The 17,293-nt window shown below is 31.7% G+C and overlaps 2 protein-coding genes across 4 annotated transcripts; both read left to right on the forward strand.

The window, feature by feature from the left end:
* Positions 1–644: 644 nt before the first annotated feature.
* Positions 645–2,467, forward strand: LOC125219767 (cyclin-D1-1-like). Of its 2 annotated transcripts, none has more exons than XM_048121823.1 (5): positions 645–1,058; positions 1,142–1,228; positions 1,312–1,606; positions 1,687–1,796; positions 1,908–2,467. In XM_048121823.1, the coding sequence occupies exons 1-5, from the start codon at positions 834–836 to the stop codon at positions 2,118–2,120; spliced, it is 930 nt and encodes a 309-aa protein (XP_047977780.1). In that variant the 5' UTR covers positions 645–833; the 3' UTR covers positions 2,121–2,467. The 2 variants fall into 2 exon arrangements, with proteins under 2 accessions (XP_047977780.1, XP_047977781.1); XM_048121824.1 differs by having other exon boundaries at positions 1,687–1,836; positions 1,908–2,037.
* A 12,686-nt stretch (positions 2,468–15,153) lies between these two features.
* Positions 15,154–16,569, forward strand: LOC125185506 (protein SOB FIVE-LIKE 5-like). Of its 2 annotated transcripts, none has more exons than XM_048082042.1 (4): positions 15,154–15,681; positions 15,859–15,930; positions 16,033–16,106; positions 16,192–16,569. In XM_048082042.1, exons 1-4 carry the CDS (start codon positions 15,340–15,342, stop codon positions 16,217–16,219), a joined length of 516 nt encoding a protein of 171 aa, XP_047937999.1. In that variant the 5' UTR covers positions 15,154–15,339; the 3' UTR covers positions 16,220–16,569. The 2 variants fall into 2 exon arrangements, with proteins under 2 accessions (XP_047937999.1, XP_047938000.1); XM_048082043.1 differs by having other exon boundaries at positions 15,158–15,681; positions 16,195–16,569.
* Positions 16,570–17,293: the final 724 nt, after the last annotated feature.

A 17,293-nucleotide genomic window follows, 5' to 3' on the forward strand; every position in this document is an offset into this window, starting at 1 on the left:
ATAAGTTTATTTAGCTTCAGAATCAAGGAATGGCTAAATGAATAAAAGTCATAATGTCTTGAAAATATATGAAATGATACAACCCTACCACCGAAAAGTAAATAATCTAATAAAAATAAAACAGATCGCAATAATAAAATATTGAATGCCTTTGTAGATTGACACGAGTTATAATTAAGTACTCCTAATGTTAAATATTGTGTGGATGAGTCATGAGTGTGAAAAATAGATCCATTTTATGGTTGATGAGGTATTTACTGAATCATAAATACTGGGAAGTATGTGAAAAAGTATTTAATTTTTGTGTAAATAAGTTGATATAATATTGAGCTTGAATTCAGTTTTAGGATTCATAATCATGCATTAATGAAAATAGTTAGGAGTATATCAAATGTTGGGTTAAACTCGAACAACTTGGGACTCTATGTTGATGTGAGCTCGAGACACTTCATGCTGTTTCCACGATCACCGCCTTAATTTTGTCAGTACTTTGAAAATTATCGACGTGACAACCAAAATCACACGTCGATTAGATAATGAACTTGTAACTTCAGCCGTGAAATCGCTATTTCGAGCGTGATTTTATTCATGATGGTACAAAATCAACTATATAAGCTAATTTTATTTAATAGTAGGATAAAATTGTGTAGGGGTCGGATCCAAAATCCCAGTAGTTGGCAAATTTAGTCTGTGATGAGTGAGGCCCATTCACAAAAATGGATCTTCAAATTTCGCGCAGCTACTTATTTAGAGAGAGAATCAATTTCCAAATCAAAGCAAAAGCAAGAGAGAAAAATAAAATGTCTTCACTCCTCCACAAATCATAAACCGCCATGTGTCAATCCCTACCACCACCACCACCAATCCCCCTCCCCCGCCGCCGCTCCTCCGCCGAGATGTCCCCCGCCGGCTCACTCAGATCCGATCAATCCGCTCTCATCGCTCGATTGCTCGATTCTGAGCCCCGCCATATGCCCCACCCCGATTACATCCGCTTCTGCCATAACCGCCCCATCCACCTCGCCTCTCGCCAGGATTCCATCAATTCCATTCTAAAGGTATGGCTTAGGGTTTAGATTCATACCTGTAGAGTTTGTTGAATGTTGATAGCGATTGATTGAGCAAAAACGATTGATTATAGGTACATTCGCATTTCGAATTCAAACCGGTCACGGCTTTCCTCTCCATCAACTACTTGGATCGCTTCCTCGCTGCTAATTCGATTTCGGTAATCGATTCGTTTCTCTATCCACACTTCGATCGGCGCCGCAGAGCTAATAATATATATATTTTTTCCAATCGAAAAATTAGGAAACCGGATGGCAGTTCCAGCTTCTATCAATCGCATGCCTCTCTCTCGCCGCGAAAATGGAGGAATTGCACGTTCCATGCCTTGTCGAGCTGCAATCGCTCGAGCGCACCTACATTTTCGAGCCGAAGACGGTACAGAGGATGGAGCTTCTAATCCTGACGACTCTCGATTGGAGATTACGCTCCGTCACACCGTTTGATTACCTCGATAACTTCATCTCCATGCTTCCTTCCTCCTCCGCCTCCGCCGCAAATCACTCCGTCGCCTCCGATATAATCCTCAACACCAGCCGCGGTAAAAACTCAAATCGCATATAACCGTCGAAATTTTCTCATCAATGTCGATCTAAACCCTCGTTGTATTGGATTGATCAGTGGTGGACTTCATGAGGTTTCCGCCGTCGGTGATTGCAGCGGCCGCCGCGATATCCTCCGGCGGCGCGGGCGCAGATCTGCCCGATACGTTCGATGAGAGAATAAACAGAGTAAGATTCGATTTCGCGGAAATATTATTGGAAATTTGAGGTAGTGAAATGGAATAATCACATTCTGCAGGGGCTAAAAAGGAAATATATACTGATGTCGTTCTTCTCCAGGAAATGGTGAGAAGCTGTCATCAACTAATGGAGGAATATTTGTTGGACACGTGTCTTTCATCCGACGGCCTCAAAGCCGCGCCGCCGAGTCCCCACGGCGTCCTCGATGCGGCGGCTTGCGCTAGCTGCGACACCAATTCCGAAAATCAAGCCGGCTCCGAGCCGCAAAACAAGCGGCCGAGATTGTCTCCGCCGGATGTACAGGAATCGTAACCGTAGATAAGCATTAGGTATTCTTCTGTTTTCTGAAAAAAAAATAACAAAACAAAACAATTCTTTTGAAAACAAAGGATACTTTTGATTTAATTGGAGCAATTATTTCCATAATTGGCTGTAAAAAAGGATGGATTTTTTTTTTAATTGGATTCAATTGATTGCCCCTAATTTTGAGACTTTTACTAAAGGGGGCTGTGTACTCCAATAATTTTGGTATGAGTATTTTTTCTTTTTAGTTCTAGTTTTCTATTTCATTTTCTTTTTTAGCATAATGGTGGTGGTAATGGATCTTTTTCGTGTGTTTGTATGTGCTTTGTTAATAAAGATTTTAGAGCGTTGTTATATATTTATAGATAAATCTTGAAATATGTTTATATAGAATGAGTGATGAATAATGTGGATAACAGATTTCCAATTCAAAAAAGAAAAGAAAAGAAAAGAACAATTCCATCCAAAATTCTTAGGCTCTGTAGTCTGTAGTAGGAGTACTAAATTGGTTATTTTAATTTCCATTCTTTTCAATTGGATTTTTTAACTTAAAACATATGCCTATCCTAAGTTATTTCTTTTGATTTTTTTTTTCATGAAAATTAAATTTTTTGTGAGTTTAAGTCAAAAAAAGAAGTAGATAAGTGGATAGAGAAAAAAATAGGAGAGATAAACATACTGTATGACTTACTTTGTGACATCCAAATTAAAATTACGAATAGCTTAATTTGGGATTGGTGGAATAATTGAGTAGCTACAAACTTATTAAAGAGTATCACTAATGGTTAGTAATTTTTGTCACCATATAATGATGGAGTATGACTTATGAGGAATCGCTTACTTTGGAACTGATGGAATAATTAAGTAGTTGCAAACTTATTAAAACATCAGTAATGGTTAGGAATTTTTGTCACCATTTAATAATACGAGGTGAAAAAGCAAATAATAATACTCCATCAGTCCCATAAAAATAGTCTATATTTTTTTTCGTCCGTCTTATAGAAATAATCCATATTTTTTTATGACAACATTTTTCTCCTTTGCTTTTATTTTATGATTTAAGGATTCCACTATCCACTACACAAGTTCAAGTACTTTTCTATTTCTATGAGGCGGATAAAGTATGACCTTGTTTCCTGATTTAATTGCAAGTTAGACATCTAATTATAGTACAACCAAAAAATACTCTTGCATAACATATTTGCACCATTTTAATTGAATTATGATGATGAATCCACTACTATCAGTATTTATTGGTAATTAGTATGCCAATAAGATTGAGGAATAATTATTATTACATGTATTCAACCAGAGACAAACTACCCAATCTTTATTCATGTGTGTGTTATGTTTACAAAGGACTTTTTTTTCTAATGTTCTCGTGTTTTAAAAAAGTTTTCGTATTTCTCTATCAAAGTAATCTACTCAATAGACTTTGGGCCTGAAATCTTCTGTATACATTAATTAACCGACAATCCAATCTTAATTACTTAAAGTCCTAATATCTTAGTATGGTTCACATATTTATTACTACGACTTGGACTATTGGACTAGTATTAGATTATTAAATCAACGATATACAAATTGTACCCTATAGGCCCCCATTTTTTTTATCATGATTTAATAGAAGTTCGGACAGAACCCATAGAACTTGTTGTGTGTCGAACTAAGTCTACGTTAGTTCCAATAACCAGCCATTTATATAATATTTATGTAATATCCCTTCATCCATGAATCATTGTATTATCAATTACTCCCTCCGTAGCCGATTTGTCACTTGTCTATCCAAATAATTCAATCACTCTATTTTACTTTATTATATGATCAATCCGATCATATTCAATTACTTTAATTAAATATATCCTTGAAAGAAAATTCCATCAATGCTTATCAATTACTCCCTCCGTCCCCGATTAAAAGTCACACTTTTCCATTTCGGTCTGTCCCCAATTAAGAGTTACACTTCATTTTTACCATAAATAATAAGTATGTCTCACATTCCACTAACTCAATTCACTCATATTTTATTATAAAACCAATATAAAAAAATGGGTCTCACATTTCACTAACTTTTTCAACCAACTTTTCTTTATATTTCTTAAAACGCGTGCCCGGTCAAAGTGTGACTCCTAATAGGGGATGGAGGGAGTATTTTTAATTACAAATTTTCTAGCAATCTTCAGTACTTTTGTTGTGAACGTTGTATACAACATCGTATGTATCCCGCTTCTCTCTTTGTTCGCGTTGGAGGCATATTTTTTCAATAATATGCAACTTTTCTGCTATAATTTTTTTAGTTCAATAATTATGAGTTATGACTATTGTGCTTCACAAGCATGACAAATGTAGCCCACGTAAGTCAATATATTAATGCACGTACGAATCAAGCAACCGAAAGCAAATAAAATTCCAATTTTCCGCAGCGGTTGCAAAAACGCCGTCCGTCTGTGCCAGCGGCACGGCGCTGTTCTTAAATAAGAGCACGTCTGTGTCGCTGAGCAACCTTAGGTGACGTTGTCTGATTGGCCAACGGCTTAGCCGTTGGCATATTCAATTATTTTTTTAAAAAAAAATTGAAATTAATTTAAAAAAACTTTTTTAAATAAAAAAAAATATTTTTCCACTTCCCAAAAAATTATATCTGTTTTCTATCCACTTTTTTTGATTTATTTTTCAATTTTTTTCCCCAAAATTCACATTTTCATCTATAAATACCCACACTTCAACAAAAAAAAATCATATTCTCATCTATTATATCATCTACATTCTCTCATCTTTTTTCTCCTATTCTCTCATCTTTTTTAGCTTTTAATTATGTATTTTTTTTAATTTTCTAGGATTTTAATTATGTAAATTTTATTTTCTAGGATTTTAATTATGTATTTTTATTTTTTAGGATTTTAATTATGTAATTTTTATTTTTTAGGATTTTAATTATGTAATTTTTATTTTTTAGGATTTTAATTATGTAATTTTTATATTTTTAATGTATTTTCATATTGTAGAAATGTTTTTAATAATTGAAGTATTTAAATTGAATAATAGAATGGTGGGACTCTTGAGTTTGTCCTTAGCTAAAAGCATGGATGTAGGTGTTGTGCTCTTAGTTAAGGACAAGGAGAAAAAATGGGTCCGGGTCCACCTCTGTGCTCTTAAATAAGAGCACGAAGGGATGCGACCATCTCCACTACTTTCAATTATACAAGTCGATCTGTTTTTTTCCGTATAAGTATGTTGTGTCATTGTTATTGACATACATTGGACAAATATCATAATGTATATGGTTGGGGTCAGTAGCAATATTGAAGAAAATTATGTGGTTTTGATTTTGCAGTGTAAATTTATGCATATTGGTCAATTGAGTTGGGACCCTATCACAGCTAATTCACTACTCAAAATATACAAGAAATTTAGTGAATCATTATTAAAGCATAGTCAGTGATGGATTTAGGGGACCGGATAACCGATTTGATAACTTCTACAAATTTGATACGTATTAATTAGAAATTAGCACGTTCAATGCGAACAATATTCAGAATACGTATATAAACATAAGACGATGTACAGCGATTCGAACAATATTCTTTTGATAAAATTCATAAGAAGTAAATAGGTGTTTGAGTTATTCTTTATTAATTAGTACGGACTACTAGTATTTATTTTGTTGGGACCAATATTTCTATCTTCTTCTTTCTTTAGGTTTATGGTTTATGGCTATGGTCCATGTGAAATGATGATCTGATGCTGTTGGAGTTGGAGAGGGTCATGTATAATTATGAGCTAAGTGGTGACAAAACTATTTCTTTGGTATTTTAGATATAATTAATATTAAACACGTAATATTCAAGGGTTGGAAAGACTACTCCTTTTTTCTATTATCAATAGTATCCGTAATGAAATATACGAGTTTTAATGTAAAATTGAAAAATGATGTTACGGCATGTCAATTTCGGGACAATTTTATTGACCATTTAAGTACCGAAATATTTGGCCCAAGGTAGATTTGCATAGTTTCGTAAATGATCAAAACCAGTCTTCTAATAAAATTAAAACTATGAGTCATAGTTTATAGTGTACTCAAATATATTTTTTTGTGAATATAAACAGAAATACTATTAAAAGGGATCCAATATTTTAAATGGAAGGCGTAACTAAGTGGACTTCAAAATTTGACAGGCCCAACATTCAATTGGGCTGATGAACCATTTGATTTTTGAATGACAAGAGTATTACTATAAAAAAAATTCAAGAATCAATATAAAAATCTTATTTTCGTTTTTATTTTAAGAATCAATATAAAAATCTTATTTTCGTTTTTATTTTAATCTCCTGAATGACAAAACAAATCAAGTAGAACTCTAAGTGTTTGCAAACATTTAAATACTTAAAAGTTTTGTTCTTTAAAAATCAAAGCTTGTAATCGCATTCATAAGGGTGTCGTTCGATTGTTATATACTCCTAGGAGTACAATTTAGTTAGAACACGAGTTTTAAGAAATTGTTGTAGTGTGTAATTATTGAAGTGAGGTATTGGTTATTGGAGTGTATAACAATTGAGGTGAGGTAGTGGAAAGTGAGACCCTTCTAACTTTTTGTATGTTTAGGATTTTGTTTTGTTTTAATATTTCTATGAAAGTTATGGCATTTGATTGTAAATTTCATCAACAATGAAGTTAAATTTTATGTCCAAATATAATAAATTCTAAATATGACTCTTAAACTGGATTGGACGGAAATGACAAAACATGACTCTTAAACTGAGACGAAGTGGGTATAATTTATTATTATATTATAAGATTATCCATTCATTATTAAGTTGCCGGACTATTTTAGTTAGAGCCTTGAAGAGGATTGATTATGACTTATTACCATGATTATCCATCTAAAATTAAATAATAATAATAATAATAATAATAATAATATAACATTTCAAACCAAATAGATCCAAGATATACTAACGAGATAGAAAATAATGTTAATAATATTAATTACAACCCTCGTTGTATACTACGAACTACTTTAGGACCATAATATTGCTATGGAACATGGGTAAATTCATTACAAAAATGATGTACTGTATTCGATAAATTGAACTTTTTGTTTTTTTTCAAGAAAATTCAAACTTATGACCATGAATTCATTAGGATAATGTTGAACCAATTATACATCTTCATGATATTTGATCTCAAAATATTAGGTCCAATGTCTATATAATATTATTTCCTTGTGCATTTCCTCCTTTCGACACATTAAATTTAAATTTAAAATATTTGCAACTCCATAGTTTTGTTTTGTAAGCTAAATAGGAAATGAATAAAGTAAAAGAGTAATAAAGTAATTGTCTTTATTTTTGAAGTTTTTTTTGGACAACTAAAAAGAGAAAAAGGTTTTTAATGGAACAGACAAAAATTTATTTATTATGAATATTTATTATTTTCTTCGTCTTTAAAAATAAAACCAATTTGTAAATAATACTTCCTCGGTCCGCCATTAGAAGTTTCATTCCATGGCGGCACGAGTTTTAAGAAATGTTAAAAAAAGTGAGTGGAAAAAAGTTAGTGGAATATGAGTCCCACTTTTACATATTAGTTTTAAATGAAATGTGAGTGAAATGAGTTAGTGGAATGTGAGATCCTATTACTATTTATGGTAAAAGTGAATCGGGACTTCTATTCGCAAACGGAGGAAATAAAAGTTTTACTCCCTCCGTCCGCGAATAGGAGTCCCGTTTTTCCATTTTGGTCCGTCCACGAATAGGAGTCCCGGTTCATAATTACCATAAATGGTAAAGAGGTCCCACATTTCACCAACCAATTCCACTCACATATCATTTAAAACTAATATATACAAGTGGGACCCCTATTCCACTAACTTTCTTCCACTCACTTTTCTTAACATTTCTTAAAATCCGCACCGATAAGAAATGGGACTCCTATTGTTGGACGGAGGGAGTAATAGATAATTAATAAAGTGAAAGAGAGAATTGAAAAGACAGCGAAAATAACGTTAGGAAGTTGGATCCACGTTATTAATTGTTTAAAACTTTTTCTCTTTTCTTAGAACTTGTCCAATTTTCATGGATAATTTAAAATACTTAAAATTAAATCAAATTTTTTGGTTAGATTAAATATAAAATAGTACTACTAGAAAGAATATTTTACTTGGTGCGGCGAAGGTACAAAAGTAAATCGTACGGCGTACTTAGGTCTCCAGATACGACAAAAGTATTATCATTGCTGTAATTGGGACCCACGCCACGTTGCGCAGCCTGCACCGCCATCACTTCAGTTTTCCTGTAACAGAATTCACACAATTCAATTATAGTAAAATTAAGAAATCTATCTACATAAGCGGATTTAGTGAATCTTAAAATGAAGTTAATGACTCACTTTTAACAGCTGCTTTATAAATGTTCCTAGAAAAAAAATTACGACTACAATTTAATTTTAACCTAACCTGACCCTTATAAATATTAGATTAAATTCTCATACTTTTATTAAAACTCTCCCGCAAAAGAAACAAAGAATAAAATATTTTGATTAGAGTTTAACACAAAACTTAAGAAACTCCTTCCAAAATAGAACAAACTTAATTCCTTTAGTTAATTAAGATAAAAAGAAACCATTGTTTTTACTGACTCTTAGTAATTCCTAACTTGAAAAATCATATCCTTGTAAAGAGAATAGAACTAGTTCAACATATGAGTGAGATATTCGCATTTGAAATTCCAACATGTATCTTTACCATAACATTCTTGTCCAAGCAAAGACAAATATGTGCTTACAAAATCTCTTTTTCTTTGTATTAACTAGATTGTAATTAGCACATTATTCTTTACTTACACTTACCACAACCTAAGTTAATTCTTCCATTAAATATATTTTAAAACCTAATTACCGTAAAAGCAGCAAGACAAAAATATCAAGTCATTTTGTCTAGAAGGGATCAATCATGTTTCCAAAAAAAAAAAAAATACTCTCAACTAAATTGGGTCACTTCCTTTGGATCCGAAAATTAAAAAATTGTGTTGTATAATAAATTAAATAAAGGAGAGAAAAAAAAAAGGATAGATAAGAAAGAGTAAAATGATGATAGAATAAAGTAAGAGTGGTTAATTAGATGTTTTATTTTTTTTTGTCAAAAAAGAAAATGACTCAATTTTGTTGGTGCGTCCTATAAAAAATAGGACTCACTCAACTTAGTTGAAACTGAGGGAGTAATAGTAAGTATTATCAAAATAGAAAGAAAACGACGAAAGATCCAATCACGTTCAATTTCAAAAAACCCTAAATACCAACAATCAATTCACCAAACTTGTCATATGCCAATAATTGGATAAAACGAAAAAAAAGAAGAACAAGATTCAAATGTAAATTGAATTAGAAAGAAATGAATAAATGACAAGGGCGTGTTTGATGGTAAGGAAACGCTAGAATGATTGAAACACCGGAAATTAGGAGACAAGAGAGGGGGCCAATTCCTGGCAACCAAACATACCCTTGTCTAATTCATGGGTCCATTTCTGAGCTGGATACGACAATCGAATTTTTAATGCCACAACTCAATGTGTATGGAAACAAATTATCATATCTTTGTGACCATTTTTCTTTACATGATTCCATAATTTTTGTTTCTGTTACAGGTTCATTGTAATTCCACCTACCCCTTTTTTATTATTTTATCCCATTTTCCAAAATTATCATATCTTTGTGACCATTTTTCTCTATCATATCTTATTTTTTTGCTACAGTTATAATTATGCATTTAATATTTGTAATTTAATGTTAGTCAAACTACAATGCTTAGTTGGGTCAAAGTTATTTTTAAAAATGTTGACCGTTAAAATTTGACGGATCGTCAGTTTTGGACTGATTATGGTTCGAGTTGAAATGTTTGGAATGTAAAAATACAAAACATAATGTATGAGACTAAAATCATAAAATAGTCATATGTTCCCGACTAATATTAACCTTTACTCTAAAAAATATAGTACTAATTCGTTAAATGAGTACGCCACACTAATAAATAGCCCACAGAAATGGTGAAGCCAAACGCGTTTTGGGCTAATTTTTGCAGCACCGATACAGTAATTTTACTACTACAATATAGTTTTTCATAACTGAAAATTACTATTATTTTCAATCTAAAATAATTAGAGAATAAAAAGATAAGACATAGTGGTAGTTCAAAGACATATTACAATATTTTACATTTTCAAAAAACCTAACCGGTGAATCACATTTTTTAAGACCCAAATTTGGAGTTAGTCTATAATACTTAAAATCATTTTCATATCTAAAGCGGATGAAGCAACATTATTTTTTACAACAAATAAATGATCAACCTTCGACTTAGGTGATCTACAATTCCAACAAGAAAACATACACATTAAATTGTTTATATTTGCTGTCTACATTTACTCCATAAGACACCCAATTTGTCATACAATCTACCTGTACATACATGTATGTGATTGTATTATTATCCATTTGTAATGATTAAGGAATACTGGGTTCTTCACTATTGACAAATCCACATGCAAAAGCAAATGCTACCTAACACTATAATCTTTAAATACTAGAACTAGTAGTATTTTTTTTAAAGATTAAATATATATATGCACTTATAATTCATAAAAATGGTTCGAATGCCTATCCATACACATTATACTTTAATCAATTAAATCCCTTTTCATGTCACGCTGGGCTTTCCAATTATAGTGCTTATTAAAGTTGTTGTGCTATATTATATAAGTATATGTGTAGTTTCAACAAAATATATATAAATGAGAATTTCAATCCGTATGCAAGTACTACTACAAAACTAACCCCACAGGTTCCCATCACGATATGGGGACAAATTTAGTAGCTCCATTAATTCTTTAAATTTCTATTGAAAAAAATCAATCTTTATATATATGCTCATATTGTTATAACCTAAAGTTAATGCTTTTGTTTTTCTACTATAGTTTTAACAAAACAGTAGCATGAAATTACATATGATTAATTTTGTGTATCATATCATTGAAAATATTTTATTATTATTATTATTATTATTATTATTATATTATTATTATTATTATTATTATTATTATACTCTATTTTATCTTGCTTTCCTCTTTCTTGCTGTGGAGACTTCCATTTGAGATACACAGTATTCTACTATTACGTAGCTCATCTTTTACTATAGGTAGTAAAATATGCACAAGAACTTTGAAAAAAATTAAACTAAAATTCGATATATTATTCTAAGAAAAAAATTACTACTAATATATTTGGGAAATGGGAATAACAACTAATTTGCTATAAAATAAAAAATTAATGATATTGTCGTACATTAATATAGTATGAATGAATATAATTAAATCAAAAGAGTATGCAATAAAAATACCACTATGGTGATAGTATTAATTAAGATCATCGGCCACGTGGTGTATATCGAAGGTCACACCGCACATAGACCAAAAAAATATTCGAACAACTTAGAATTATTCGAATATAAAATTTAGAAAAAGTCTATTAATTAGTTTAATACTCCCTCCGTCCCACATAATTTTACCCAATATTCCATTTTAGTCTGTCCCACATAATTTTACCCATTTCATTTTTACCATTTTTGGTAATGGACCACATATTCCACTAACTCATTCCTACTCACATTTTATTATAAAACCAATACTTTACAAGTAGGATCTATATCCCAATAATTTTTTCAACTCATTTTCTATTATATTTCTTAAAACCCGTGCCAAGTCAAATTGTGTAAAATTATGTGGGACAGAGGGAGCAGTAATTAGGATAATTAAATCGTAGTGAGATGGAGCATATATATAGTGATCCGAGGGAAGAAGCAAGCACATGATGGCAGGCAGCATTTGGCTTTGACTGTGACGATGATACCAAAGCCCCATCAAAGTATCATGCTCGCTGCACACCATGACTATAAATACTACTACTACTACTACTATTAATTATAGTATTTGATTCAAGTTATTAGCATTGTAATAATCCATGCCTCCTTGCCAGATAAGATCATTGTTTCTTTGGAAATCAAATTTTGTTACACTTTTATTGATGGGTACATGTGTTTGCGCCATGGAAATCGAGCATAGAAACAATTCAAAACATAAATAATATAGTAACAAAAAAAAAATAATGAAATCAAAATATATAAAAAAATAAATATACAATCTAAACCACCGCATAAGGAAAGCAAGACATCCGTAAGAAAATATAGAAAAAAAAAACAACAGATATTCTAACGTCTGGCAATCTCAATCATCACAGGTAAGTAATCTAACAATAACCTTAAAATGAAACAGATTTTTCACACAACCACCAAACCAACAATTTGTTAAACAACAAAAGTATAGCCTTAAAGTACCTTCAATTGAAATCTACTCCACTAGGTATTAAAAGCAAAAGGATTTAATCAATTTGAAAGTGAAACGAATTTTGTTGACCTAATAAGCTTATAAGAATCATTCAAGATGTAACTATATTTACATGATTGTCACTTGACATTAGACACAATTCTGTTTGGTTAAACTACATCAATTTTTTATGAATAAACTCAAACACAATTTGACTGTCAAGGGTAGTATTTAGTAGCATATCAATTTTTTTTAAAAAGCATCACTGTATATTTGTGTTCTACTAGTAAAATAAGCACTCCTTCTGTTTTTTTTAGTTTAATTATTTTTTCATTTTAGTAAATTCTTTGATATTTGAGTTATGTACATGATAATAATTAATTCACTTTTTTTTTCTTACTTTATTCTTTTCTACTTTATTCATTTTTTTTACTTTATTTTTTTTACACTTAACACATTAATAACCATTTCTTAAACTCCATGCTAAAAAAAGAGAAAATGTTCAACTATAAAGGTACGAAGGCAGTATACGACTATACGCCAGTAGTACATATTTAATGTTGGTTGGTATGACACAATAAAAAATTATTAAAAAGGGAAATCTGATGGAGGATAAGAATGAACAGGATCTGAACATTGGAATGAGTAATTAAGCAAAGATCACAAGCCCAAAACTAGTTAATTAACTAATTAATACTACTACTACTTAAAATTAAGAGAGACATTTATAAGATTGAAATGTGTGCGCACGTGCATACATGTGTGCTCATCTGTTGGAAAATTCTGAATCGCCATATGCACACGTGCCGACATGTGTGTGTGAGTGCGTGTTCAATTGGAGTTGAAGGCATGTGAAATCAGTTCACCAAAATTTACATAGTCACACACTATAATAAATCTGAAATTATCACCCAATTAGTTAAATCTAATCTCTTAAAAAAATAATACTATGTGATGATTAAGTACAGTGCATTATGGTACACAATTTGTTAGTTTAAGTTTAATGACTTCTAAATTAGGCATGCAGCATGCTAAATTCCCAAGAATCTGATGCTTCTAGTTTAACCTCAATTTGCATTTTAACATAATTAATTACACAATTAAGAATTTCCCTATATCATTTTTTTTAAACATATAGTGGTCAAACTGACCTAGTTTTTGACTGACCCATATGTCTTTTCTTGATCCCTTTTCTTTTTTTTAATTAATCGGGTTACAATTAGTCATTACTAAATCGGGTTAATCGGGTTACACATACTAATTAATCGGGTTACATAGTACACATTACACATTAATTACTAATTAATAGGGTTACACATTACAAGAGAATGCACACTTCTAATTAGATAGAACAATTTGTCGAATATAGAAAGAAAATGCTTATGGACAATCCAAATCGAAAAGAATTGACAAATTAACGATTATTTATAGATTGTTAGTCGCTCTGATATCACAATAGAATAACTAATCCAATAGCAGGATTATTGTTATGCATTGCATAATGGTTCAATCTTCTCATTCGATATGTTACATGCATCAATTATTTATAGGATTTATTATTATGACAATTATGATGTATAAATAAATTTATTCAATTATTGATCATTTCCTTTTTTGACTTGATCTCTTCTTGATTCTGTCCTCGATTCTTGACATGTTTCCCCTTCATTCTGCAACAACACCGAGCAAAAGTTAGAGAAAAGAAGATTCGCATTTAGTTTGGGAAATGAGTTGTTAGAGAAATGGGTGAATATATAGGTAGGAAGAAGTAGAAGATGCAATAATATTAGAGAGGAAAGGGTTGTATGTCCAAATAGTGAGGAAAAGAGAGTGAAGATTGTACCCTGTTTTGCTATGAGAGTACACTCTACCCAGCTGTCTTGCATGTGATACCCTTAATTCCCATACATTCCCCTTCTTCACATCCCACCTCACTCTCCCAATGTACCTATCTAATCATGAAAGTTACATAATTGTCCTTCATAACTTAATGATTCCCCAAAAATGGACCCAAATTGCATCCTATCTAAATCTCCATGCCAAGATGTAGTCTTGTGTTCGATGATCTGATCGTTGGTATATACAGATTCAAGATCAAAATTGATTTAAACGTTTTGTTTTGTGTGAGTGTGAAGTGGAAGATTACCAAATCGTCACGCTTAACTCAGTGATTCCCCCAAAATAGACCTGTATTGCATCCTATCTACATCTTTTAATTAAAACAGAGTATTTTGTTCGATGATCTGGTCGTTACTATATCCAAATTCAAGACCAAAATTGATTTGATTTTTTACAACATCTGTTTTATGTGATTCCAAACTCAGTCTCGATACGAGTAGGACAGTTCGACAAGTCTGACGCTAATTCACGTATTACAAGATGTGGCACCTCGAAGTATCTAACTGAAATCAAAGTTACTTAAGTGTCCCTCGTAACTCAGAATAATAAATCCGAATTGTTGTGTGCAAGTGCAAAGTGTCTACGGATACAAGTACGACAAATGTTTTTGTAAATGTGACACACTAATAAGCTTAGTTATGATGGGACAATATGCCCGCAACGGTAACGCAGTTAATTCAAAAGGGGCAGATTTGCGAGAAGTATGATTGGACAATATATAACTGGCCTACCTATTAACCTCAAAGGTTGGTGTTAATTAAACTCACATCAAACATATCCATTACCCACTTGAATAGTGCCAAAAAACTCTCATTTTCTCTTGTATTTATCCTCAAATCTACTACTCCCACAAACCTAAGAAGATCAACAAACAACCACCCTCTCCCACACATATATATACACAACATAAATAGATCAAACAGTATACAATACCACAAACAAGAAGAAGAAGAATACAATGAATTACATATTCGAAAATCAAGAATGCAGCAGCGGTTGTGAGTCAGGCTGGACTCTCTACTTCCAGCAGTCTTATAAAACGGAAGACGATTCGCCTGAGCCCCGGACGAAGAGATCTACCGAGGAGGACGACGAAGATCTGTCTATGCTGTCGGACGCCTCGTCCGGGCCGCCTCAGGTGCATGAGGAAGAAGGCAGCTGCTATGATAACTACGCTACGCTTTCTCAACCGTCGTCGGAAAGGAAGAAGAAAAGGGCAAATCGATGTCGGAAAAAGGTGCCGGAGCGCTCCTCTTTGCTCGACGACACTGCTAGCTCGTCGCTTTACGGCTACTGCAACGTGAGTTTTTTTTTTTTTTTTTCACAAACGACACGAGTTTTAATGAAACACTGAATAGCGTTGCTAAAATAGACCGAAAAAGTTGTTAAAGTACTATTACCAAAATAGAAGTTGATTTATTTTAATGATTATATAAAATGGAAAAATAAGACTAAATTTATATGTATGTATATGCAGAAAACAAGAAGGCAGGCATCAGTGGAGAATGTGGTGGAATATTCACAAGGCTACTCCTCAACTCAGTTTGAGGTATGACAAATTTCTACTTTTGATTTAAATTTTTTTGTTTATGGAAGTGACATGAATTTTCTTTTGTTTATTTATTTATTTAATTTTTCTAATTATGTGCAGGTGAGACCTACATATGTAGAGGAGCATTATGATTTCTTGCAGTCTGGAAACCAACAACTTCTGCAGCAAAACCAGTTGAGTTTTTATTATGCTTTTTTAATTACTAGATCTATATATTTTTATTTACTAGTAGTAAATTGGATTTGGTGTGAATCTTAGCAGGTGGTTTGAAGGTAAAATGTGGTGACTGGTGAGGCAATGAGATGATGTAATAATGTTCAAAAAGGATATGTTTTTGCAAAGGCAAAAATGAGTCTTGAAAAGGGGATTTTGTTTCCTTTTCTTCTCTGTTTCCCTCCCATTCTTTTTGTAGCTCTAATGCAAGTGGAAACAGCTTGAAAGAAAGAAAACAAGCAGAAGAAGTGGAATTTCATTCTCAATATTTTGTACTAATAGTAGATTCAAGATTTTCTAGTATTAGAAGTAATGACAACAATTATTTGTTTTTAATGTTAATATTTTAATTTATATGTAGACAGCCCCTTGTGCTCCCTTTTGCTGCGACATTGAAGATCTGTCTAGAATTTGTCTTTATGGCAGCAATTAATTAAATATCCAATTTTATGAAGAAATATACTCAATGAATACAATTAAAGGTAATGAGCAACTAATTTTCATGTATTAAGTTGGTTATATAGGTTGGATATGTATATAATTATATTAAAAGAAAATGTAAACCCAAACTTTGATAAAAAGATAATAATTCTACTTTTAATAGTGTTAAAAAAATTATTGGAAACAAGGATAGAGTGAGTACAACAAGGGTAACAATAATTATTGTCAGAAACCGAGATTTATTAAATCACATGAAACAATATATAATTGTCAGAAACTAGGATTTATTAAGTGGGCCAATTATTATATGTATATATCTATATCCACATGAGAGATCTTTAGCATGGACCATAACAAGTAAGCATGCATTTGTCTCTTTTCCAAATTTCTCCACTTTCTTTATTTCACAAAATAGACCTATTTAGGACATCATTAATTGAAATAAAATTAAAAGCCTAACAACCCATTTATTTAGTTTGACAAACCCTACTTCTTTATTTTAAGACAAATGTCTACCCTTGATACTTTTCCACTCTAATACAAATAAAAAGAAAGAAATATAGTTACTCTCGCCGGTAGAATTGATGAGCTCGTATCCACATAAAACACTGAAGTGAAAAAAAACAACAATAAAACTATTAAACAACAACTACATGCACGAAACAAAATCATCATTCAATCATAAATACGTAAATCGAGAAATTTA

This window comes from Salvia hispanica, chromosome 4, assembly GCF_023119035.1.
Source record: "Salvia hispanica cultivar TCC Black 2014 chromosome 4, UniMelb_Shisp_WGS_1.0, whole genome shotgun sequence".
In the NCBI taxonomy this organism is placed as follows: Eukaryota; Viridiplantae; Streptophyta; class Magnoliopsida; order Lamiales; family Lamiaceae; genus Salvia; species Salvia hispanica.